The sequence below is a fragment of the Brachycentrus maculatus genome, unplaced genomic scaffold (genome assembly GCF_059751285.1).
Source record: "Brachycentrus maculatus isolate JH-2025_06_01 unplaced genomic scaffold, ASM5975128v1 h1tg000090l, whole genome shotgun sequence".
In the NCBI taxonomy this organism is placed as follows: domain Eukaryota; kingdom Metazoa; phylum Arthropoda; class Insecta; order Trichoptera; family Brachycentridae; genus Brachycentrus; species Brachycentrus maculatus.
Window position 1 is genome coordinate 37,049 of NW_028280844.1, and position 27,400 is coordinate 64,448.

Below are 27,400 nucleotides of genomic sequence, written 5' to 3' on the forward strand. Positions count from 1 at the left end.
AAATACAATTTTTAATCGAATATTTAAGTAGTAAACATGAAAGAAGAAGTGAATATTTCCATTTATTTTCATTTTATTGACAACAGAGGTAAAAGAGCAAAGCAAATATGGAGCAAAGGCAAAATGAAGAAATGGGTAAAAACAGTCTAGAATTAATATGGGAAAATTTTATATGAATCGTTTGTATTTCTCCTTTTTTTCTTGTATATATATTTTTTGAAAATATATTTAAAAAGTATGTTTAATTGCCACAGTAAAATTTCGAAAAGTATAAATTTTTATATAAATGAATATACATATATATTGCAATATTAATATTTTATTTTAATAAATCACTTTTCAACAAACAGAAACAATATTTTACTCAGAAACTGCTTGAAGTTGTGTATAGTATTAAATAGACATTTATTGGATTTAAATTCGGAAATCAGAAGCTAAGCTTAATGATTACACTGTCAATGAGTCAATCAAACAGCAGGCTATTAATTCGATAGAGTAATTTAGAGGAAAGTGACACATTGCTAAAATACTAATCTCAATCTAAAAATCTTTCTGATAAGAATTTTCCAAGTCGATCTGTTTCCAATCCCAAAAGTTTATAAATTTAGCATCCTTTCATTCGAATTCAATCTTAAATTATTATATACAGTTATCGAACCTATTTATATATAATCTTATTTGCAAGAGGAGAAATGTTGTGCGTAACATTTGGACACGTATCGCGTATTTTTACATCGTTTATTAAAAATATACACGTTGTATTTTACTATACGATAATTATATTTATTTAAATTCAATTAAAAATTTACATTTTACACAAAGTAAAGCAAATCAATTACATAAATATTTTAGAATTTTAGCATTTCTGAATATCCTATTATTACAATATTCTTTCGTTTATTTTTTTAGTTAAATTTAATACAAAAAAAAATATTCTGTAGTTTTTTTGTAATTAGTAAAATCTTTGTATTAACTCGTGCGATTAAAAACAAAAACATTAAAATCACCATAAAAATCTTCCGAACTGGTCCATATGAACTTAAGAACTCGCATTCTCTTTGTCTCCCTGTTGATTAAAATCAATCAGATAAGCATCTTTATTTAATATCTTCATTGATACCTTTCTTCAATCTCATTTTTTAAATTTACTATACTCAAGAAAACAGTTTCTTTTAAAAGAAATATGCATGAAAATACTACCTTACGATGCCCCTTTATGGACTTTCAGGATACAACACTTTTAGAGTTCACTTTTCAGGACATTACAATGTAGAACATCTTATCCTGGGTGCAGTTACTCGTACAGAGCTGGAGAAGGATCTGGTCGGCCCGGTCTCGCCCAGCTGATCCGGTAATGGAACGAGGCGTCGTCTGGTGCCGCTTCTATTACCTGCACAAAAATATTTGTGTACTTCAAAACTAAGTTCAACTAATCGAGACGCGAGATTAAACCACTAAAACCCGAGCTTAAACTTAATATCCACCTCAGCTTTAAATTATTATATTACTAAACTTGAAGCCAGTGTTTTAAATATTTGAGCTTGGAAACCGAATATACTTTAAAGAACATATACTTGTAATATCCAAAAACACGTTTAATTAATTTTTAAATGGATTTAGATTAACAATATTTTATTAAATATTTAGTTTATCAAGAACTTAATTGATTATTATTAAAGTAAATTAAATATCGACATCCTTAACTTGATTCATGTGCGTTATATTTTTTCTTTTTATAATATTGTTACAAAAATTAATACACTCCAATAAAGGAATTATTTGTGCCTTATAAAAAAATTGTATTCGTATTTTAGTCCTTTTTTTACTGATTCTAGAAAATAAGGTCTTGGGTTTGGAGAGGGACGAACACAAAATATTTATTTATTATACTTAATTAAGAATATAAGATATTGTATTTTAATAAAAATTAAACACTTGAATAATCCACTTAATTGAGTTTTATTTTTATTTACGACAATTGTTTTCATCTTCTGGTACAAATTATTCTGGCATTAGTTTTAATTTGTACCAGAAGATGAAAACAATTGTCGTTTTCGAAACTAGACGTAAATAAAAATAAAACTGAATTAAGTGGATTATTCAAGTGTTTAATTTTTATTAAAATAATCATGTCATTCAACAAAGTTAATGCCGAATCAATAAATAAAATATTGTATTTTTCATATTTTTATTAATCAGTTAAGATCGTTTTTTAAAGATGGCCATAAAATATTATAATAACATTCAAATTCCATATTGCTTTAACAAATCACTAAGGTATAAAAAAGATTTTATGTCACCCTTTATTCGTTAATTCTATAGAACTGTCTTTCGATTATAGCGAAAATAATTTTGTCACAATCTATCCTTTTATGGTAACTTTCACGTGTTATGCTAATATTAGATTTCTAAAAGCCAAATCTAACTTAATAATCGTCTCGAGCAATTTCAAAATATAGCAGTTGCTTTTTTTCAAATTAAAAAATTATTTCATATTTTCGCACTGAACCTAAATGACTTTGTTTCAATCGGTGCATAAACCATAAATTTCTCCCTCTTTTACTCTTTCTATTTTAAAATATTCTTCACATACACAATACACCTAAATATTTTGTTGAAAACTTTATTTACACCTTTGATCATGGTCACTCGCTTTGTTGTTCTCAGGATAGAACACATTCCCTTCCTCGCCATACATCATTCTTCAGTAACTGTCCAAGCGACCAGACTATCGAGTAAATTACATTTTCATATGAAAAATGCACCATCTCTAATGGATTCCAAGAAAAACCTGGAATATCATTATTTATTCTATGAATACTAATTATTTATCGTGTCATTCCTTTCTAGTTTTCTTTTCCATTTTCTCTTTCTACTTTTTATATAAAAGAGTAGCCCTGTATAAACTTTATTTTCAAACGTTTCATTATTTCATAAATATACAATATTATAATTATTTGATTATTCATACTGCAACCAATTACATATAATTGATGTATTTTTATCGGTTTTTTATTCTTATTAACAAGTTACATGCCAACTAATCATTAAAAACTGTAAAGGTTACAAATCTTGACTTGTATCACTAGTTCGTAAAAAAAAATATTTCTTAGCATTAAACATGGCGATGTATACTTATTTTGTGCAAAAAGTCATGTTAATAAAAAAAAAAATTCAAAATTGGTCAAAATATAAATAAAAGAGGATGATTTAGCTTACAATATGCACTGTAAACACATTTATTTAACGTATAGCAATTGAAAGTACTAAAACAGGACCTTAATATACGTATTTCTTTAAAATTAAAAGTGGTGCAGAGGTGTCAATAAAGGTTCCTTTTGAAACTGAAAGGTGCCGGAACGGTGCCATATTAATTATTTCTGAATATATATATTATGATAATCAAGTATTTGTCTCAAAACGAAAACAATCCATATTAATTTTATCAACATTTTGAGTGTGTCCAAATACTTCTGAATTATCTATAATTATAGGAGTTATTTTTCATATTATTTTTATTTCACGTGTGTAAAGTAATCACTTAAACCAACCTATGAAGTCGTAAGCTCCGTAAATGACTTTCATATAATTCTTGATCTATGTTGAGATGTCAAAAAAAAATAATATGAATATTAATTATCGTGCCGTTGCTTGTACAAAAATATGATTTTTATATGAAATTACAAAGAAAATAATAAATACTCAAATTAAGAGAAAAACATGGCAGGATCAAAAAAGGCTTTATAAAAAGGTTCCTGTCAAAATGTTATGCCGAACCTTTATTGTATTTATTATTTATTAGGCAAATAAAAACAAAGTATCAACTAAACCCTTCACGGCGAACATTTACCTGCGCTAGGCGGCTGACGCTGAGCGTCGCGACGGTGGCGACGCTCCCCTGGAAGGCCGCCCCCTGCCCCGCGCATCCCCCGCACCCGGATTCGCCGCTAAACACGATCCTCCGCGTCTAGCGTTATCACCTCTGAAACAAGAGCCTTAGGTCAGAAGCCGTTCATATTTTATTTATTGTTCTACCTTTTTCAGATTTTCAGGTTTACATTGTTAAGCGCTGGTTAATAAACTCTCACACGTTTATTTGCTTGTGTTTATTATACTCGTATTTTCAATGTTTTTTTTAGAATCATGGAACATAGAAACGGATTCAAACCCCAAGAATAGGTTTTTATTTAGGTTTTATTGATATCTCGACCAAACGAGAAGGCGGATAAATTTACGTAAAATATTGCATGCAAAAAAGTTTCCAAAAAGTTATTCAAATGTGAAATTCAGATTACCATCATGGCTTTTAAAAGATGGGATTGTCAGCAGACGAATTCGGGTGTAAAATATGACATATTTAGTTTCATTTTATTTTACCTATAATATTTTGAGTGTGTCTAAATTTTGTTCCCATATTCTGGATTTGGTTTTGGTTTTAATCATACATTTCTTGAAGGTTTTTTCTATTAAAAAAAGTTTTTAAATTCAACCATCTATGTCACCGACGAAGTAACATGCTTTTGATCTTTTTAATCAAAGCATTAATACAATATGAGAAGTATGATAGTCAATTATGGGTAGAATGGTGAATATTACACAGTGTATAAAGTGGTCACTGAAACCAGCCAAAGACAGATTATAAGACGTGTAATTTTCTGACTTCTATATTATTTTTCATCTTTCTTGACATTGTTTTAAATATATAAAATCTCGGAGATCAAAAATTGGTAGTTGTGTGGTTGTCACCTATGGGTAGAGTGGCGAATATTGCATTTTTGTAAAGTAATCACTAAACCAGCCTTTGACAGGTCATAAACCCTGAAATACGCAAACATCCAAATTATTTTTCCGTAAAAGTAAAAGTGATCCATGATTGATAATCACACTAATCAAACATTGAAACCTCTAGATATATGATCGATCTCATGATACATAGTACATACAGATCGAACAGATTAATTGAAACAAAACTTTATTTTTTGTATTTTCGTAAAAAGTTTTGTAAAATTTTTTGTTTATTGGTTTTATCACACGTTAATATTTAACATGATCTTATTTGGGTTTAACCAAAGATTTTACCATTCTTGGCATCTATTCTATAAGGTTTTCGCATGTGGATGCTATTTTTTCGTCTCGAAACCATACCTGAATTATAGACAAAATGACCTTTTCCACCGTAGTGCAATCAATTTTGGAGAGCCGATTCTTACAGATTGCCAATAGATTTTCAATTAAGTTTATGTCTTGTAAAATTTTTGACCAGTCCGACACAGTTCATTGTTTTTGTGTGAAGAATTTCATCTTTTTTTTTGGTTTTGTGGCAGGGGGTTAAATCCTGCTGAAATATTCCATTACAATTTGACCTTTGTTTTTGTATCTCTGGTAGTATCTTTTCCAGTTGAATTGGGTGATACTTCTCGCTATTCAGCATTTCAGTCACTGAAAGAAGCAGCGTTGGTCCATAATACTTTGTAGACTTTTGTTGAAATCTCAACAAATATATCACAAAATTCAATTAAAGAAAATTAAAGAATAATATTTTAACACTATCTTTATCATTTGTCGTTCACTTTTTCGTGTTATTAAAAATATTTATATATTTTGGGCGATCCTTTGAAGAATGAATAATTAAATAGATTAAAATTTATGTTTCGAGAAACCATTACATTCATTGAAAAATACGTCTTTCAAATTTTATGAAAATTCAACCCGCAACCAAAACTATACATTGAAAGTTTTGATTGGTTGGTCATTTTAGATAGATTCAGATAGCTCGAATTACAAACCGCTTTTATATATTTAGTAAAATCAACACAATCGACCTTAGAGAATAAGGTCGTCTCCACAGTAATTTTGGCGAAGTCTGCAATATAAAGATAGGATATCAAAAATAAACACACAGGCTTATGCTTCCCTCTTTAAAACATATTATCGAGAAAATTGGGAACTCAACTTATTTAACTTAAATATAGCCTAGTTTGTTTAATGTTGACTTTATTTTTTTGTAAACTACGTAATTAATGCTTTACCCAACAAACAATATAAGATGTCAAAAAATGATATTTAGTTTAACGACATTTTTGGTTTTTTCAATTTTGAAAAAGAATTATGAAAATATGCTAAAACTTTTGAATAAATTATCTTCCTCGCTCCTACCGAATTATCGTCTTTGTAGACTGGGTTAACTCTCCTCATCCTCAGGTTGTAGGTCATTATATAATACACAACGTCACTTAGGTCATGCCTTCAAAGCATGTTATCTTTCTGTAGCATTCTTGAAATTTTTGGTTTCCTCTAGATATTTTTAGAGAAAGATCCGTGGTGATCGCCTAGTTTACAATATGTTCAGGATCTCTACGTCCTATGTTCCCATACCATCTCAATTGCTATTCCTCTGCCTTACTTTTGATATCAGTTACACCCAGGCTTCCACAAATGCGTGAACTCTTTATTCTATCTCTAAGAGACACTCCAGCTGACCATCTAAGCTTTCGCATTTCAGCAGTTTCTGGTTTATTAACTTTCAAATAAATAATGAAAGAAAAAAAAACTGTAAAATATCCTTCTTTTGACTAATTATCACACAAAGCCACACACGTACATATGCTTATTAATATTAAAATATATATTTTACAAGCTGATTTGCGTTAATTTTTTAAAAAGTTAAGTAAAACATATTTTTTAATGTTTCATAATATGATTAAATGTCAAATTACCGAAATAATTTGAATAAAAAATAAAAAACAAGCTTTGACCTTTTCCAGTTATACATTTTTAATATGATTAAACATGTAATTTGAAATATTTTATGTAAAAATGATAAATAAATCCGGTAAAATATAAATGATATAATTTTTATAGATACTGATTAAAAAGGGAAATACATAGTTTTTGGTGTTTTTCCTACAATACGCTTTTTCAGTTCCCTCATGAGCATATTAATGAAAAATTTACATTAACCAATCATTTTATTTCGGTCATATTCATGTTTGCACGTATTTCCACTGAATCACAAATATTCGAATTGTAATCAAGATTTTTTTAATTCAACCACGGCAATATCCCCATCACACACGAGCTTCGAATCGTTTGTAAATGCAGATCAGCTCCAAGCCCATTTTAAAGCCCACGGGTTCCAAGAGGTATTACGCGGTCCAATTTCAAGTTTAACTTGTCGGCAAGCGGTTGAGTAATTTGTATCATTCATCCCTTCTCCAAACTCTACCCTCATTCTAAGGGAGGCACGTCATGAAGGTACTAAGTAGGGATAATGTAGACATTCAGATTTTGTAATATTTGATCCAGGTGTTTCGGATAATGAGTGAAAACATTGGACCTTTTTAGTAATACTTATTCATAAAGTGCTTGTTACAAATATTCATGAAGTTTTTCTTTCTCTTTTCTAGATTCACATACTTTTTTGGTTGGTGATTCTATTCAATGAATAAGTTTGAATCTCAAATAAGGAAAATTTTACTTTGGTAAAAAATAATCAAACGTTTTCATTGTTATTTACTATCGAGCTTCCGATAACAGGTATTAGCATATTTTTTCCTTCAGATAATCCAATTTTATAAAGTACTTTTTTAGTATTGAATTTAAGTGTCATTAGTTAAATACCTTCATAAATTCTAACATTTTTAGAGCCAGGTTTAAAAAAAATTGTCCGCTTCCATAGTTTAGTTGTTACCGCGTTTGGCTGCCATGCTGGAGTTTAAATAAATTAAAGTACATTTTCACTCTAATATTTACTTAATCTAACCCTGGATTGGTACTGAACTTGCCTATATGTTAGTAACGATAACACTTCGTCAATACAATGCAGTTTTCTATGCACCTTTGGGTGCAAATAAAGGCTTGAAAAAGAATGTAAAATACATTTACTATTATTAGAATAAGATAACAATATTTATATATTTGGTGATATAACGATATCTATATTTTCTGTGACCTTTTTCTAATATACCTAACCTAACCTTACCTAACCTAACCTTTTTTTAATATGTATAAAAGGATTCGTAGATATTTATATAAATATTGCAAATAGAAATGGTACATACATATATTAACACTGACATACACACACACACACACAAACACACACACACACACACACATACACATACACGCACACACACACATACACACACACACATTTATATAATTTATAATGATGTTGAGGGGTATTTTTGTAGATTTTCGTGGATTTACAAGGAATTATTCTTGTGACAGTATTAAAAATAGTTATTAAATGAATTAGTGTTGAAAAAAAATACAAACTTAATTATTCATCTATTTACTCGTATTGTTATTAAATGGATCAACATCAAAAGATAACTTTATGCAATGATCACATGTAATTTTGACCCAGAATATGAATGTTATTCACTGTAGTAAATGTAACGTTGTTTGTTAAGGATCCAGTTGGAGCTCTTAGAACATTATAATAATATACCGATAATTATATAAATGGTTTCTCAGAACAAAGTTTAACTCTACATAGGGGAAAAGGACTCTAATCACAACTTATCTTGTTTTGAAGTTCACTTAAAATAATGAGTTTAAACACGTGATAAGCATTAATAATTTGTACAATTAACTATCTCAATCATATAGGAAATAATAAAACATCACACTTTAACAATTTAAAATAAATAATTTTGGTAACCCAATATTTAAACTTCGGAACTTTAATAAAGGTTGTTTTTTTTAAGTTATACAAATTCAAATTTCCCGCAATAAATTGATGGTGGCACACGCCGTGTGACATGTTCCATCTTGTTGAAGCTCTACAGCTCCACATCTCTGACACATCGATGCCATTCAACAGAGGTAAGAAATCAATATTCATGGTTCTGTAGCGCTCTCCATTGACCGTAACATTCTGTAAAATATGTGCCAATGATTCCACCTGCTCGTAAAGAACACCAAACAGTGACTTTTAATGGATGTAAGGGCGTCTCAGCAAAAACATCTAGGTTTTCTCCATTCCAAATTTGTAAATTCTGCTAATTGACATAGCCATTTAACCAAAATTTGTGCCTTATCGGTGAATAAAATTTGGCATTGAAAAAGAGGATCAAGTTTATTATTGTATACCCATTCATCGAATCTACGATGCGTATTGTCATCATTTAGTCAATTCATGGTGAAATGACAAAACGCACTGACTACAAATCAACTATTAACTGTCAAATTGACAGTGTGTTGAAACAATGTTGCCAGTTAAAAAAACAAACCCTAAAAACACCATACAAAAATATATAAATAAATAAATATATAAACATGTCTCTTTGTCTCTAATATTTATTCTTCGTGTTCTAGAAATATGTTTAAATAAACAAATACATACTTATATTCAATGTGTCTCCAGTAAATCCTTTAGTCGTAATAGACAATTACTATGGATTTAAAGAAAGCAATGTTTTTCTATTTAAGGTTAAAAAATAGTCCCTGTGGAGATTGTACTTTTTAAAAAAGTGTTTAATTTTTACTTAAAGTCTGAAATCTAACGTAATTAAAAAAGTTAAAACCTTCACTTAGCGTCTTCCAATGTAATCCTTCTTTTATAGAAGTTTGGAAAAAATGTTTTAAAACTGGTTAAGCAATTCATTTTATTTATGGCTAGGGAATTAAATGAAACAACGAATAAATAGAATATATAAACGTTTTCAAAATATATTGATAACAAGACTTTTTAAGGATTAATTGAAATAACGTTAGGCTTGAAAATGTCAGTGCATATAAAAATACAGTAAATTAAAAATAATTATCTTATTACTTATATATTCTTCTGATGACTATTGGGAATGTGTTAAATACATTTTTATTTATACAAGCATACAGCATATATTTTATTCAGTTTCAATGCATTCTCACTTCGAGCAGTATTCTTCCATTCTTTAAAAATATTTACTTCAATACGTTTTATATTCAGTCAAATGAAGAAATTATTTTTTGACAAAAATATCATTTGCCAAAAAATAATCAAAAATATTCTTATTTTTCATAATAGTACTTTACCCTATTTTTTTTAAATTTATTAGAATTAGAACAGACAAGTTTTAATTGTTCGATATAAATATATTTACCTGCGAAACGGGCTCAACGATTTACCTAACATGCCCAAATAAATGAGACCGATTTTGACCCCTAAATTACTCGTTTATTTCTGATTGAGAAAATTCATTAAAAGAAATATCAAATTGTATTGAACTGCTACCAACACAATATTTGAAAATTTGATCGATAAATGGAAAAATTACTTTAAAATTTCATAAAAAAAAATCATTCAGCTCTTAAGGAAATAATAAAAGCTGTAAAAATATATGGCATTGAATAAATTACACAATTGCAAGAGAAGTTATACAAATATTCAAATTAGTTACACAAATTATTGTTAATACCGTTTTTTCTACCTTTTATTCGCATAACGTAAAGAACATTTAATACTCATCGAATATTAAATGTTGTAAAAAAAATGCTGAAAATTAAGTATGTACCTAAATATACAGTTCCTTCTTTTAATTCTCATCAGCACCCAATGCTACATAGGGTAACGCATCACATTGACGTCATCTTGATCGTCAACTGCATGAAGTACTGCGCTCTGTATACCAGCCAAGGGTGATACTAAATAAGTATGAGGGTGGGCATCACCCATATTTGTTACAACTACCCTGGAAATTGAACCCGGGACCTCCAGCGTAGTAGCCAAATGAGCTCAATACTATATTATGGAGGTGAATTGTAATAAAAAACAAATTATTTTTATTATAATTATTTTACAGGTATCCAGTAGATTACTTCAAATTTACTGCGTCCGTTATTAATTACTTGGAAAATTAATTTCAATTTCTTCGCTATAGCTAATTAATAATTTTAGAGCTTCTTAGTAATTTATTTGACTTGGCTTCTATTGAATAAATAAACAATCATCGAAATACGTACAAATGTATATAAATCCAAGGGGATAGCATTTAATTAGACAAAATATCTTCGTTGTGCAATAGATTGTATCAAAAGTTGGCAAAATCTGTAGACGATAAAAAAATTACTGAAGGAAACCTCGTTTATAGTTTCATATTGAAATAAATAATCATTTATTTGGAGAGAAGTTCGTTTATCAATTTTATGGTAAATCTGTTCGGAACGATCCATTTACAAAATAAACGAGTGATTATATAATTACCTTACTAACCAAGGGTTTACTGGAAGTTGTTTAAAATTGTTGTTTTTTACCATTGTTAACGTAACGTCATTTTTAATTAAATATGAAATATTTGCATCAATCTTTTTTCATTTAAAACTGATTCTTAAGAATATATATATATATATATATATATATATATATATATATATATTTCACATTTATATATGTATATATATATATATATATATATATATATATATATATATATATATATATATATATATATATATATATATATATATATATATATATATATATATATATATATATATATATATATATATATATATATATATATATATATATATATATATATATATATATATATATATATATATATATATATATATATATATATATATATATATATATATATTAATATAAAAATGTGAAATATATGCTCCCTTAACGATCGAAATTTCGCATAAGTTACAGACAAAGGGTAAGTCTATTTTTTGACGACATTTACATATGAGTCTTTTAATGGAAAATGTTTCGCTTTACGAATAAGATTCTGGATCGAATTATGCTTGTTATGAGAGGTTCCATTTCTGTATTTTAACGTAAAGCTCTGATGAATTTAAGGGAACAAAAGACTAATGAAAGTTTTTCTAAAGGATTTATTAGATTGATTACAAAATGCAATAGTCGAGAATCTATTCGTTTCTCAGTTCAATAGTTTGATGAAAAATATACAGACACACCCTTATACATATAATACGATTATATGTATAGAGGGTATTTCAATTACAATTTGTTCATTGCACATAGAAAGTGATGGATTTAAATTACCTTCTAAGAAATGTAATCTCGCCTCTGCACTAATGGGAACGCTGCGGTGGTAGATTAAGATTCGTGGATGATCATTGTATTAGTTGTTCATAGTCTTACATAGGAATAAATGATCGCTACCGAAAGGGTTCGCTCTTACGACACTATTTCTTAATGTTAGAAAAGCTAGGAACATTAACAGTAATGTACTCTGGCATCTTGAAATTCTCTCAAGGAATAAATCTTAATACATGTTTAATGTCTAATATAATATAGAAAATGTTTACCTTACACATATTACTCATACTTATGAAAACTAATTATAGAATTTATTACTGTGCCATTAATGTAATGGGTATTCATTTGATCAATGGTCTTGTTAAGAAACATTGGCTTTATTTTGCTAAAACATTATGGTTTGTCATTTCATGATATTTAACTAGTATTCAATAATTTTGAATATTTTTAAACGTTTACCAATGATAAAATATTACATTTCAACTGAAATTTAAGTTTTACTTGTATATACCACTATCTTTTTTTTTTAATTCTGACACGTATTTCGATGCGTTTCGTATTATTTTCAAACATCGTGTTTGACCATGCTGAATTTGAAAATGATGCAGAATGTATCAAATAACGTGTCACAATAGATTTTAATAAAAAGTAGTATTTACCAAGTAAAATTTAAATTAAAATGGTTAGATGTTACTACTAATTGACTGCCGAATCAATAAATGAAACTTTTAAATAAAAGAGTACATTTTGTTTGAATAGTCCGCCGGTTAATTGGGTAGCTGCTGTATTGTATCAAATCCCAAGGAACGGGAAACAATGCAAGGTGCTAACAGAAATTGATGTACCTACATTATTTTGCGTGTGTCCAAATAATTGTTTAGAAGTCAAGATTATCTCCAATTATAGGAGTTATTTTCATATTATTTTTATTTAATTTTATTTTAATGCGATTCTAGCGCTTCTCATGTAGGTAAGTGATTAAATTCCAGGATTCGGACCTCACATACAAATAAAAGAGTTTGTGGTTAATAAAAATCTTCTTTTCTCTCACCATAGATGTCTTTAGTGAAATTCTAGTGATTCAAGCACTATGTTTTGAATTTTCAACAATTTAGAACAAGGTTTCTAAATTGGTTCATATGTATAGAACTTCCAAAAATTTAAATAGTGTAGCTGTCAATCGTGGGTAGAATTGGTGAATGTTACACTGTGTAAAGTGACCACTTTAACCAGCGTATGATGGTCGTAAGTAAGCTCAGTAAATGCCCAAACATCCACATTTTTCTTCATCTATGCTAAAATGTCAATAGAAATTTACGTCGCTCAGTTGGAATTTCACTTCATTAGGAGAAATACATATTCACAAATTAATTGTGCGTCGTCCGTATTTCTTATCGTCGCTGTTATTTTTGTGTATTTCAAAGAATTTCTAAAAATGGATTTCTTTTTGTTACTTCATCTTAATTTTAAAGAATGCGAGGATGAAATTGTTGAAAAGAAATAAGACAAGAAAGATGAAAATGATGAAAACCACCTGTGTACCGGGAAGTAAAAAGTAAAGCAGGGATTGAAAGTAATTTTGTCCCGGAACCCAATTAAGGCCGCCCCTCATGACCGTCGAATATATGTTTATGCTGATTTTGTAGAAGTACAAAAAATATGACGAATACACCTAATTCCCGTAGAAATAAATTGTGTAAAAATTATGTCGTTTGTATTTTACAATTTATTTCCGTTTTATCATCTGAGTTTATTGCTAACGTGCAAGTTGTATTTTTTTTATATTATTTTTTGACTTATCAACATACGTAGATGAAGAAGAATATGGAAGTCTAGGCATTTACGAAGCTTACGACCGTCAGAGGCTGGTTTAAGCTCCGTATTTTTTTTATTTTATCTCGCAATTTTGTCGATTATGTCAATAGTTTTTTTTAATTATAGCAGAGTTTTCGAATCATAATCAAACACTTGTAGGTACACACAATAATTTAAACACCATAAAAAAATTCATCATTTATTCAAAATGAGTTTTGTAAGAATACGAATCTTTCACATTCTGTACCGTAATTATAATTTTGATTTTATTACTGCTTCAATTTGAGATATTCTTTTTAATTTTTTCTCATGTAGTTGGAATGGAATATCAATTAATATAAATACCGTAATCGATACCTAAATATTAATAAAAAAAATATTTTATTATTTTGTTGTACAAACTTTGAAATCGTTTAAAAATATATAAACTTGGAACATTTTATGACTACGGTTGCTAGAGTCATCCGGTAGGAAGTAATTTTTTTTTTTACGTTACTCATTTTTAGGCACTTGTAGGTAGATGGTAGCGGTAAATATTGTGGTTACTGTAATTGACAAACACATTTTAAAAAAATATTATTAAATGGTTAAAAAGGCATGGGATGAAAATGAACATTTATTTAATTATAAACGAGAACGTGAACTTTTTGGAGATGATTTTAGATTTACAACGGTTTTTTTATACGAATTATTTACAGCATATTCTTAAATCGAGGAAAAATACAAATTTTCTTTTATCTGTTAAAAGCAGTTTTTCACTATTTTGTAGAAAAATTCAAATAAACCCTTTTTTATTATAACTTCAAAGCTTTTACAGCGTTTAATTTTTACCTTGCTGAATATCTGTTTGTGAAATGTTTTATTAAATTAATACATGCGGCTATATTAATTTTTGTGTGATGCTGCCTTCCAAAGCCACAAAAAAGTTCTTAAAATAGGTTTCAGAGAACATTTTTATTTATAAATACTTTAAAAACATCGACTTAATCCTTTTAATACTATTTTCAAAGTAGACAATAAAGCAAGATGTTTCTTTAAAAAGTTAAGCACATTTAATATTAAAAATTTATTCACGAAACAAAACCTTTGAATTTCTAGCATTAATTGTTATCTTTGAGCTTTTTTAAAAAAATAATTTTAAAAAATTTAAGCTGTCTAGAGTCTGAATAATTGTAATTAACTGAAATAACCTTTGAATGTCTTTATAAAATCATCAACCTTCTTCGATTTTTATTTTACTTTATTTTATAAAAATTTAATCTTTTTCTTGTTACAAAAAAATAGCAGACCTGTTAAATTTAACCTTTCTAAAAAAAACTTTATGTTAAATAAATTACGCATTATTACACATTATATTTACTTAGCGAGTTCAAAAGTATAAAACTATCAAATATTATTTAACCAGCTATTTAAAAAAACGTTTACACGAATAAAAATTATATGATCAATGTTTACGTATCTTGTTGGGAAATCGTTTAATCATTCAACAAACATAATTTAATGTCATGTCACACACACATAATTACCATATCCGTACATATATTCAAATGCCCACATATACACAGAGAGGTAACGTTAAGTAATATTTAACACCAATTTGCAATTCCGCCCTAAAGCTAAGTACCTACCTTAAATCCTACCTTAAATAGATAATAAATATTCATGAAAAGATAAAAAGCTATTTTCACATCACAACAAGTTTAATTTTGTAAAGTATAGGATGGAGCAAAAAGATCTGTATTTTGAAATAAATTAAAACATTAGTACTCATAATAACTCTCATGTTTATTGTTAAAAGTAGATAACACCATCTTTGCAGACAGAGAACAATTTTTCAAACCCTCAATTTTTTATTTTATTTTAACAGACCTTTATAAAACGATTTTTCAAGATATTATTTTTAAAACTTAGTTTTCATTTAAAAAAACTATCTTGGAATGCTATTCAAAACATCAAACAATTGACTAAAAAGTAATTATTTTATCATAAATTATAATTATTAGACGCATGTATAATATACGATAGAACTGAAAACCTCTTAATTTGCCCAAATTATCGGCGGGAAGATAAAGGAAACCAAACAAAGGAACTAAACCAAATATTCTTTGCTGAGGTAGGATTCCGATTGGTTGGAATTAGTTTTCCGATGAATTAAGAAAAGAAGACACGTTAGAGGTTATTTTATTGATAGTGAATACTTTTAATAAAGGTACAGGTAAAGGTATATTGTATGTATAAATGTATATATATATTTATATATATATATATATATATATATATATATATATATATATATATATATATATATATATATATATATATATATATATATATATATATATATATATATATATATATATATATTGTATATATATATATATATATATATATATATATATATATATATATATATATATATATATATATATATATATATTGTATATATATATATTTATATTTATATATATATATATATATATATATATATATATATATATATATATATATATATATATATATATATATATATATATATATATATATATATATATATATATATATATATATATATATACATATATATATATATAAATACATATATATATATATATAAATATATAAATATATATATATATATATATATATATATATATATATATATATATATATATATATATATATATATATATATATATATATATAAATATATATATACATATATATATATATATATATATATATATATATATATATATATATATATATATATATATATATATTCATAAATATATATAAATATATATATATATATATATATATATATATATATATATATATATATATATGTATATATATATATATATATATATATATATATATATACATATTCGTATAAACGTTTGTTAACATATACATATATAACAGATTACATTAATTTTCGAAAATTATTGTAATCTGCATATTCAATAATTGTCAGAATGATGAACGTTACAAGTGTTTAAAGTGGTCTCTAAAACTAGCGAGTCGCAAGTATGTTAGCCCTAAAATCTTCAGACCTCTTTTTTATTTCATACCAAAACGAAAAACGATCAGTTGGGGCACCCATTGAATATATATGATTTATCATACGAAGGGTGGATAATCCAGTTTCTAGTAATTATCTAAAACAATTTTAATGTGAATATTTCACCCCTATAATAAGCTGTCTATTAAACCCTATAAGTCTACGTCCGTGGTGTAATAGTTAGCCTGTTTAGCTGCCATGCTTTAGGTCCCGAGTTGAATTCCTATGGGGGGTGAAAATAAATATTTCTTATTTTATACACTAATATTTATTTGATATTTACTGGTCCCTGAAGCGCAAGAGTGATCCCTTGCCTTTGTGTAAGAACGATCAAGATAATACTGTAATGCAGTGCCCTATGCACCATTTAGGTACGAACAAAGGTTACACGAAGAATAAGAATAAAATGAGTTGAATATGACTAAAAGGATCTATCATATTTGGTTGCCTAAATATTAAAGATCTATCATATTTTTAGGACTATGTCCTGTCCGCCTCCGTGTTGTAATGGTCAGCGTGTTTAGGGGGGGGTGAAAATAAATATTAGTGATTTAACACTGTAATATTTATTTAATATTACCTGGACTGGTTCCTGAAGCGCAAGAGTGATCACCTTCATGTAAGTTATGATCAATATAACACTGCGTCAATTTGATTCAGTGCCCTATGCACCATTAGGTGCGGATAAGGGTTATAAGTAATACGTAAATATCAAAGAAAAAAATAATTCTTTGGTATTTGTGAAGTAAAATCGTTGCTTAATTAGTTAGTTTCTCTTTCTTTCGACGAAACAAATTGATTAATCAACGTGAAAAGATTACTTACCCGACCTGCAGAGTGTGCTGGCTCTTCCGAGATAAAGGGTGGAATTATTCTCGGAGGCTTCGGAGGCGTTTTGGGAAGCGTGGGCCCCTCCCCTTCCGGCCACCCGCCCCGCGGGCGGTCCGGCCCCGCGCCCCGCCGCCGCCGCGCAGCAAGGGCAGCAAACGCTGAAGGGGAAACGACAATTAAGAAGAATAAACGAGATAAGAGGCATGAAAATAGTGATTGAAAAACGGAAATGAAATATTTTTTTCAGCAAAAGCTCGTTATTTTTGTAAACTAGATATTAAATACCAATCTGATTCAGTAGTTATTTTGTTTTGTATAATTTATATTTGAAGCACTAACTTTGTGATTTTCCGTTTTATAAAAAAATTTAACTCCGTTTTAAAATCATTATAAATATTTTATCACAACTTAATTATAATGTCTACTAGTTTCGCAGCTAACCGATTCTTTATCAAGACTAATTAAAACTTATTATTAAGGGAAATGATAAATTTAAAATTTTCAAGGGAAATGGCATGAAAATAGTAATTAAAAAACTAATATGAAATTTGATTTTTCAGCGAAAGTTCGTTATTTTTTTAACTAAATATTTAAAGAAGAAGCTGATTCAGTGGTTATTTTGTTTTGTTACTACAGTATTAATGAAAAGACAGCATTAAAAGGGCTTTTGACATTTATTTAATAATAAAATTAAAAGAACAAAATTTTTTTTTTTGACATCTCAATAAATATTTTAATAGATGAATAAAAACATGATAAATAACTCCTTTAATTACAGAAAATTCAGATTTGTTTACAAATATTTGGACACACTCAAAATGTTGTTCCACGAATATATTTTAATAAATAATGTAAACACACATTCTGTATCATACTTATATAGCTACCGTGCTGGAGGTGAAGGGGAGAAGGTGAAAATAAAAAAGTGATTTAACACTGTAATATTTATTTAATATTACCCTGGACTGGTTCCTGAAGCGGAAGAGTGATCACCTTGCTTTTATGTTAGTAATGATCAAGACAACACTGCGTCAATTTGAAGTGAAATTGTAGGACTATCGTACAAAGCGAAGAATATTAAACTCCTTATATTTTAGTGAAATATGCTGGTTTACGTATTGCCCTTGAATAAAAAGTTATTTCGTTTTTGTTGAGGTATGTCATACATAAAAGTTATTCAAAAATATTGTTTGTACTCAGAATGAATAAAAATGAATAAATTATGGTAAGAAGAAAAGGAAAGACAGAAAAGTAATATATTGCTTGTATTAGGAATATAATTACTCGATTGTTTCTTTGAATGGGTAATTTGTGAACTTTCGTCATTAAATCTTACAACAAACTCGAGGAGAAAAACACTCAAGATGGTTTTTAAGTTTGAAGGATTTTTTAGGACAGAAAACAAGAGTTGATGCCAGAAATTGGAATTAATTTGCATTCCCCAACTTTTTGATAAAAGTTCATAATTCTTGAAGTGAACTTGTAGTTACCAACTCATTAAAATAGAATATAAATTTTAAATCATATATATTTTTTTACGGTAGCAAGTATTTTCAACGAGTGCGAAACATTTTTTCAGATTTTATTCATCTCATTTAAAGCATCAATTAAACGGTTACAATTAAATATAAATATTACTCTGAAATAAAATTATTTTTATGTGAGTCACGAATTAATTTATATTATGTAAGTTATTAATTTAACTTAATAAAGTTATTAGTATGGTTAGTTATTTGTTGCTAAGTGTTGGATGAAACTTAGCCACAGAGGAACTTGGGCCCTTATGTGAGATTATAACTATGAAGTTAAATGTAACGTGATGTAACACAAAACTGTGGTTACTTACACCATGAATCAATTATTATGTCAACTCAAAATTTAAACACCAAAACTTTAACTATGATTTAAAGCACTTTTATTTTTGGCACTTTTTTTCATCCAGTTTCAACAAGAACCCCATCATCTACAGGGATAAATACGATTGACAGTACGTATCTATCTCTGAAGATGATAAGGCATTTGTCAAAACCAGTTGTGAAAAAAAAATCAAAAATAAAATTGGTGAAAAACAGAGTTTGAGTTTTATTTATAATAATAATAAAACCCTTACCCGCACCCCAATGGTGCATAGAGCACTGCTTCATATGAACGCAGTGTTATCTTGATCGTTTACATGAAGGAAAGGTGATCAGCCCTCCGCTTCAGGTACCAGTCCAGGGTAATATTTAATAAATATTACAGTGAAAAAATCACTTATATTTATTTTACCCCCCCTGGGAATCGAACCCGAGACCTCTAGAACGGTAGCCGAGCGTGCTGACCATTACACTACGGAGGCGGAGTTTTATTTAATATGTCAAAATCTTTTTTACTTTTCAGAAGAAAATTATTGAAATAGTTAATATTCTTAAATTTAATATTCACATTGTTGAGCTAATTATAATAACGGAACACAAATTACGATTCATTATTTTTATAAAGTTTATTATTTCAATAAATGTCCAGTGTTGTTTTTTGGTAACGATAAATGATTCATATACAATTTTATACTTAAAACATTATGCTTCGAAACTTGTCTGTTGAATTTAAAATATTTAATTATCCGAAAATTATATAACACCAAAATTAATGGTTGTTGTTTTCCTTGTTTCACTATTAAAATTTGTTATTTTTCGTTCAAATTATATGATTAATCTTTTTCAGTTAGAAGTATTATGTATACATCATAAAAAGCTCAAGGCGTTTTTTTATTAAGAGAAAATTTAATTACTTCCACAAAGTAAAGTGGATTGTATCTAAAAATAATATGGCAATTAAGGAACAAATTAAGAAATATTTTATTATTAACCGTAATTACCTCATATCACACACTCGCCAACGTGCGCTAGCATGTTAAATACCAATAAATCATTTTTGTTTACGAATGACAAACGTTAAAACAGAGCGAAATTCAATTTTTATACTTGTACCCACAAATAAATTATATTTCATAATATGTATGTAAATACACATTCTCTGCTTCTTGCCTTAAATCTCGCCCAATGGCGCACAGGAGTCATCAATTCAGAGTTATCTTGAGGAAGAATATGAAAGGCTAAGCATTTACAGGGATTACGACCTATCAATGGTTAATTAATTGCTTACTTTATTCAGTATGTAACATTCACCATTCTACCAATAATCGAAAACTCCTTTAATCATATTTTGGATGTTGTGTTTATGCTTCAATTGAAATTTTCAACTGGCGAGATCCATGATTGAAATCAGCATTTTTTCGTCAGCAGAAACCTTCATTAAATGTATCTAATGAACAAATTTATGAGGAAATTCAAAGTTTGTGAAGAAAAAAATTGTACACGGTAAAATAATATGTTAATCTAATAGTCTAAAATTAAACGCCTGAATTTGGAAATTTGATTTTTAGCAGAAACCTTCATTTAATGTAAGTGAGATAATTTTTCCAATTATTTTACGTATAACGCGCACAAGGCGTCTTCATAAATTGAAAATAATTCTGGAGATAAATAAAAATGTTTGTATTTAAATAATTACATACTAAGTGCAGCAAATCATCAGTTCGTGGACGAAAATTTGGACAAACTCAATACAGCAGGTCCTCTTTGATCCGAACACTTGCTAATCTTAACACTTCTGTAATCCGAACGCCCACTCATCCAATACATGCCTAGAATGGACTGATCAAGTAGATATTCCTGTGCCAGAGAAGATGCTTTTACGTAAATTGAGAGACAAAGCTTTTTACCAGTCATTAAATAAATCTCGATCAACTAAATTCATTGATTTCATTTAAAATTTCACGTAACATATTTGTTTTATTTACAAACATTTTGAACAGAAGTTGTGTGAATATTGTAATTTTCAGCGTTCGAATTATAGAGGTCCTTCTGTATATTGTTGTTGGCTGCTTTTATGTGAATGTGAAAAATAAAATAAAATTCTTTGACAATACGACTCAACATAGCGTAAAAAATAAAACACAGAAAAGCCAGTCAGTCACACACAGCAGTGAACTCTGATAAGATAGCCACGTTAGCTGCGTGCACACGTGCGTGAATTTTTCATGAGGGTACATCCGTAGACCCTCAAAGGAAGCATTAATACCTTGCACAACATGCACTGCTGTGTGAAATAGGCTTAACTGTTATCTAGGTCTTATTTCGGTGAAAAAGTAACATACGAGTGTATGTATTCCTTTAACGTGGCAAACGATGAAGAGAAAATAATGAAAGACATCGAATGACTTGATTTTTTAGCTTGTTTTTTTTTTTTTTTTTTTATTTAAGGGTGAACTCTCAAATTTGCATAGTTGGTACTCGACGAGCTGATGAATATATATATATATATATATATATATATATATATATATATATATATATATATATATATATATATATATATATATATATATATATATATATATATATATATATATATATATATATATATATATATATATATATATATATATATATATATATATATATATATATATATATATATATATATATATATATATATATATATATATATATATATATATATATATATATATATATATATATATATATATATATATATATATATTTATATATATATATATATATATATATATATATATTTATATATATATATATATATATATATATATATATATATATATATATATATATATATATATATATATATATATATATATATATATATATATATATATATATATATATATATATATATATATATAATATATTGGATTTAGGTGGATTTTTTTTTAGTTCTCAATTTTCAATTTCATTTTTTCTTTTCAAAACTTCTTTGTAAAAAATTCTATTTATTTCAATATAAACTTATTTTCTCGATAAAAAACGGTGTTTTGAGCAAAAAATGCAATTACGTTAAATTTTACCTGGTTTTCATGAAAATTAAGTTGAGGGAGATGAGTTCCCCTTTCTTACGAAAAGCAACTTTTGATACATACTTACCTCTTTGGTTATGGAAATCGAAAGTCATATTTTAATATGTAAAAATATTACGATAAAATCCTTCCATCCAAATAAAATCATTGTTTTTTTCGTTTTTATTGTATATTATATCGGTTTCATCATAATGGTTTTACAACCAAGCCATAAAACTGTTTTTATGAAGAATTATAAAAATGCTCGTATTTAGATTCGTTTTGAAAATAATTAAGCTTGTTTTTTTATAAGATATGTAAGTACTAAAATAAAACGTTATTTTTTATGTGCTCGGAAGAAAAAATATCCAGTGAAATACTAATTCTAAATATTGTAATTTGTTTTACGATTCTTTTGTGCCGATATCTACTATTATCTTGGTTAGAGGAAAAACAAATTTTATTTATTTATTTTAACTGTCGTTTATTTTCTGTTTGTAATAATATTTAATTGTAATTTTTTTATAAACTGTGAGTTTTTCAGTAAGGTTATTTCGTGAAATATTTGTTTAAAATACGATTCTTTATTTTGAGACAATTTTTTATGTATTTTTTGATAAATTTTTGTATGAAGAGAAGCGAAAATAAATTCAAAGCGTTTATCATAAGCAACAGAATCTAATGTGGCCTTATTTTTTTCACCAAATTAGAAGTTTACAAATGCTTTCACAAAAAGTACGAACCTTCAAAAAAATATATCAAAGATAATCGAAATTGGGTTTATTCAACCAAAAAACACTTTTTACCATATTTTTATCAACAGTTTTTTTCTTCAATAAACTGTGTCATTTCAAGCACAATCATAAAAAGGAAAAAATAATATATTTAAAAACAGTGGTATTAATTATACCTCGATATTTCAAAGACAAGTCAATAAATATTATAAATAATATATTTCTCGTTATTAATACGTTACGAATTTTGGGATATCAATGTTTTTTGAGCTTACAAAAATATCCTTACCCACAGACGAGTTCTCGTAAAGGAAAATTGAACATGATTTTGACGCAATTGAACATGACAAAATGACACCCATCACAAGAAATATATCACGTTATGTAAGGTTAAATAAATACGAGCGTGGTATAATGTGTAACTTATTACGTGTTTTATTAGTATGAAGTTGAAAATAATATGTCTTGACAATAAAATGAAGATAATATATCTGGAATTCTGATCTATTTATTTCCACATTTTTGTGTTTATCTTTAAAAGTTCCTATGGCTTTTTTTGGACTTTATCTTCTAAGAAATATTTTATTTCAGATTTTCGTGAACTTCGGAACATCAGGAAATTTTAGAATTTATATAACGAGTCATGTGTGTATTTACAATATATTAATATATATTAGTTTGTATCGAAATAAATAATTTATATTTAGACGGAAAAAATACAAAAAAAAATATTTTTCAAAAAACACGCGTGCCCAAGGATTTTCTTTAAAATAAACTAGTAATTTCTACGTTTTCTCACTAGAGTATCAATAACCTCTAATATAAATAAAGTGATTTCCTTTTATACTTGAAAGAAAACTGTAATAAAAATATTGCCGTAAGTGTAATGAAAACATTATATATTACTCATTTTATGATAAAAATTTATTTATATCTGCTTAAGTATTCTTATAATTATGTCATAAAATAACATTGTTTTTTCCCATTTTTTCAGTAGCGAAAAGCGAATTTTTAAATAATTTATTCGTGGTGGGTAAAGTATGTACATATATTTTGCATGTATAAATAGTGTTGTGACGAATCTCTGTAATTCAATTTTGCAACAAATTTGATCCATTTTAATCCTTACCTAGCACAACGATAGCAGTCGAAGATCGCCATAAACGCTTGTCTGAACTTCTTGTTCATGAAGCAGTAGGTGATAGGATTACAGCAAGAGCTGACATAGGCCAGCAGTTGTACCAGCGCCACGCCTGTACTTCCCACGATGTTGTAAAGTAGTTCCGGGGAGAACAGGTAAACCTAAAACAAACAAAAAACTTTTACAAGCCATTCAGAAATTAAGGTCGATTATAAAACAACAAAACAAATTAACCATTTTAAACTGTTAAAAGTTGTGAAATAATTTTCCTTTTACGTAATAAAAATGTGACAGTTTTATTTGAATTTTAAACAAGCATTGAAAGAAAATGGTTGCCTAATACGAAACCAAATTATTTACAACATTTTGAGTGTGTCCAAATACTTGTTCACAAAATCTTAATTATCTCCTGTTAAAGGAGTTATTTTGATATTATTTTTTGACATCTCATCAAAGATGAAGAAGAATATGGAAGTCCGCGCATTATTTGTTTATTTTGGTCAAATTGTTTGTTTATTTTTTGTTACACAGAATCAGTTGGGTCTGGGTCGTAATGAATATTATTTTTTACCGAAAAATAACAAAAATGACAAAAAACTGAAATATATAGTCGTAAAGCAACTAAAACTTATAACCTATTTTTGTGAGAAATTGTATAGTAATGAAAAATTAATAATATTTACTATTTTTTTTTAAATATAATGAATATGTATTTTCATAATAGTCTACAAAGCTTTTCATCTAAGTGCCATCCGATATGCTATACGTATTCATAGATAATTGACTAATTTACAGTTTTTATTAAATTTTTTTTAAACTTGGATTATGAAATAACACGGGTTTTATTATAACATGTTAAACTGATTTCATTTAAATAAATTTTCTTCATTCCCTATCGATTTATGTATAATAATAATAATAATAATAAAACCCTTATCCGCACCCCAATGGTGCATAGGGCACTGCGTCATATAAACGCAGTGTTATCTTGATCGTTTACACATGAAGGAAAGGTGATCAGCCCTCCGCTTCAGGTACCAGTCCAGGGTAATATTGAATAAATATGACAGTGAAAAAATCACTTATATTTATTTTACCCCCCTTGGGAATCGAACCCGGGACCTCCAGAACGGTAGCCGAGCGTGCTGACCATTACACTACGGAGGCGATTTATACATAGAAATTGATAAATATTTTTAAATCTCGTTGACCTGAGGGTTATATTTAAAAAAACACACCATGTGAAAATATCGTTTCGTTAGATTATTCAACCAGTCAATTTGTTATTATGAATGAAAATGATTTTGTAACATGCAGTAATTGGAAAAATGGTTAGGTTACATTCTGTAATAAAATCCTGTCAATATTCAATACCACATTTCTCTTGCTCCTGGAATAAAATAATAAATTATTTATAGAAGTTTTTAATTAATGTTTTATTTAGTAAATACCACTATTCACTATGAAATAGTGGTTTTTACTAAGTAAAACATTAATTAAAAATGGATAGATTTTACCACAAAGTGACTGCCGAATCAATTAATGAAATTATTTATAGAAGCTTTCAAAACTACATGTATGTGTTATGATATAATTATTTACCGAGCAGCCAGGGATTGTACGAAAATGTTAACGGAGATCTCTGTATTTTAACTATATTTCGGTGTTTTGGGTTATACAATACACAATTTAAGCCTGTAATAACAACTTTTATAAGTAACAATAATAAAACCTGACTGATATAATACACAAGAGGTTTATTTGGCGTAACAGTTGTTTAACATTGTTAAACATGGTGTAGAAAATTTGTATGATGTATAAAAAAATATCACTGAAAATAGATAAACGATATTATCTCAACACTTGTCTGTCTGTTCCGTGTCTGTCTGCTGTGCTGGTCGGGGTTGTGGGCGTCTGTGTACCGGCCAACGTCAAGTCGTAATCGGATCTAGCTGGCTAATTGAACTAAACACTAATCCCTTTCACTGCCTACACTGGGGAACTTCTAGAAAATTTGGTGATGGACTTACAATCTTGTATTATTTAGATTGGCAGTGACAGGTATATTGAAAGCTTTTAAATGTAAATTCACAGTAAAATTGGGATACAATTTTATGTTGTTTTACATTTTCAATCGATTTTGTAACTTAGTTTAAAAAAAAATACTTAGCAAGAGCAGATCTGTCAGGAAGCCTAGATGCTTCTGTATCAGATCTGGGCATGCGGTGGGACAGCTTTCAATATATATCTAAACAATCATTTTTCTTCTGATTTAAATATGCTTATAATTTATGATAAAGATTTATGATAAAAAAACATACAATTTTATACAAAAAAAATACGCCATGAATGTTTTTCATATATAAACAAAATATAAAGAAAATAAAAATATCCATATTAATGCACTTGATACTTGATACTTAAGTGTGCACATTCTCGATACAGGTCTAAAATATCAAACAATTAATTTCATATAATTAATAAAAAAAATAGGCAAGGAACATTTATGAATTTCAACCAATATCTTCTTTTCCTTACAATGAATTGTTATAACTTGTTTTTATATCTTGAAGTTAAACGTGTGCTCTTTTGATTTTTACAATAATCAAAATGAAAAGGCTAAAGAAAAGCAGTTTTTGTATTGATGATGCGCAATTATAGATAATCACTAAAATAAACAAATTTTCATTCGAAACGAACAGGTACAAAAATTTAGAAGGGAAAAGAATATAAAAAAATCAATCCATAAGAGAGTTTTTGCGTTTCTTTAAAATCAGAAATACAATATTATCTACTAAAATGTTTTTTTTTTAAGTTACGTCAAATGCAGACATGACTGCTTTTCAAATTAAAATACACGTATTCTTTTATGAGAAAACCCATATGTTTCAACAATATGTCT

The 27,400-nt window shown here is 27.6% G+C and overlaps 1 protein-coding gene across 1 annotated transcript in view; it reads right to left on the reverse strand.

Annotated features, from left to right (window-relative positions):
- Positions 1 to 1,294: 1,294 nt before the first annotated feature.
- The window catches only part of LOC148310617 (cholecystokinin receptor type A-like), a 105,718-nt gene continuing 79,612 nt past the window's right edge, over positions 1,295 to 27,400 (reverse strand). Inside the window, 5 exon segments of the mRNA XM_088258125.1 lie at positions 1,295 to 1,390; positions 3,851 to 3,967; positions 5,787 to 5,863; positions 17,706 to 17,869; positions 24,487 to 24,659. Coding sequence (XP_088114251.1) covers positions 1,295 to 1,390; positions 3,851 to 3,967; positions 5,787 to 5,863; positions 17,706 to 17,869; positions 24,487 to 24,659 — 627 coding nt within the window.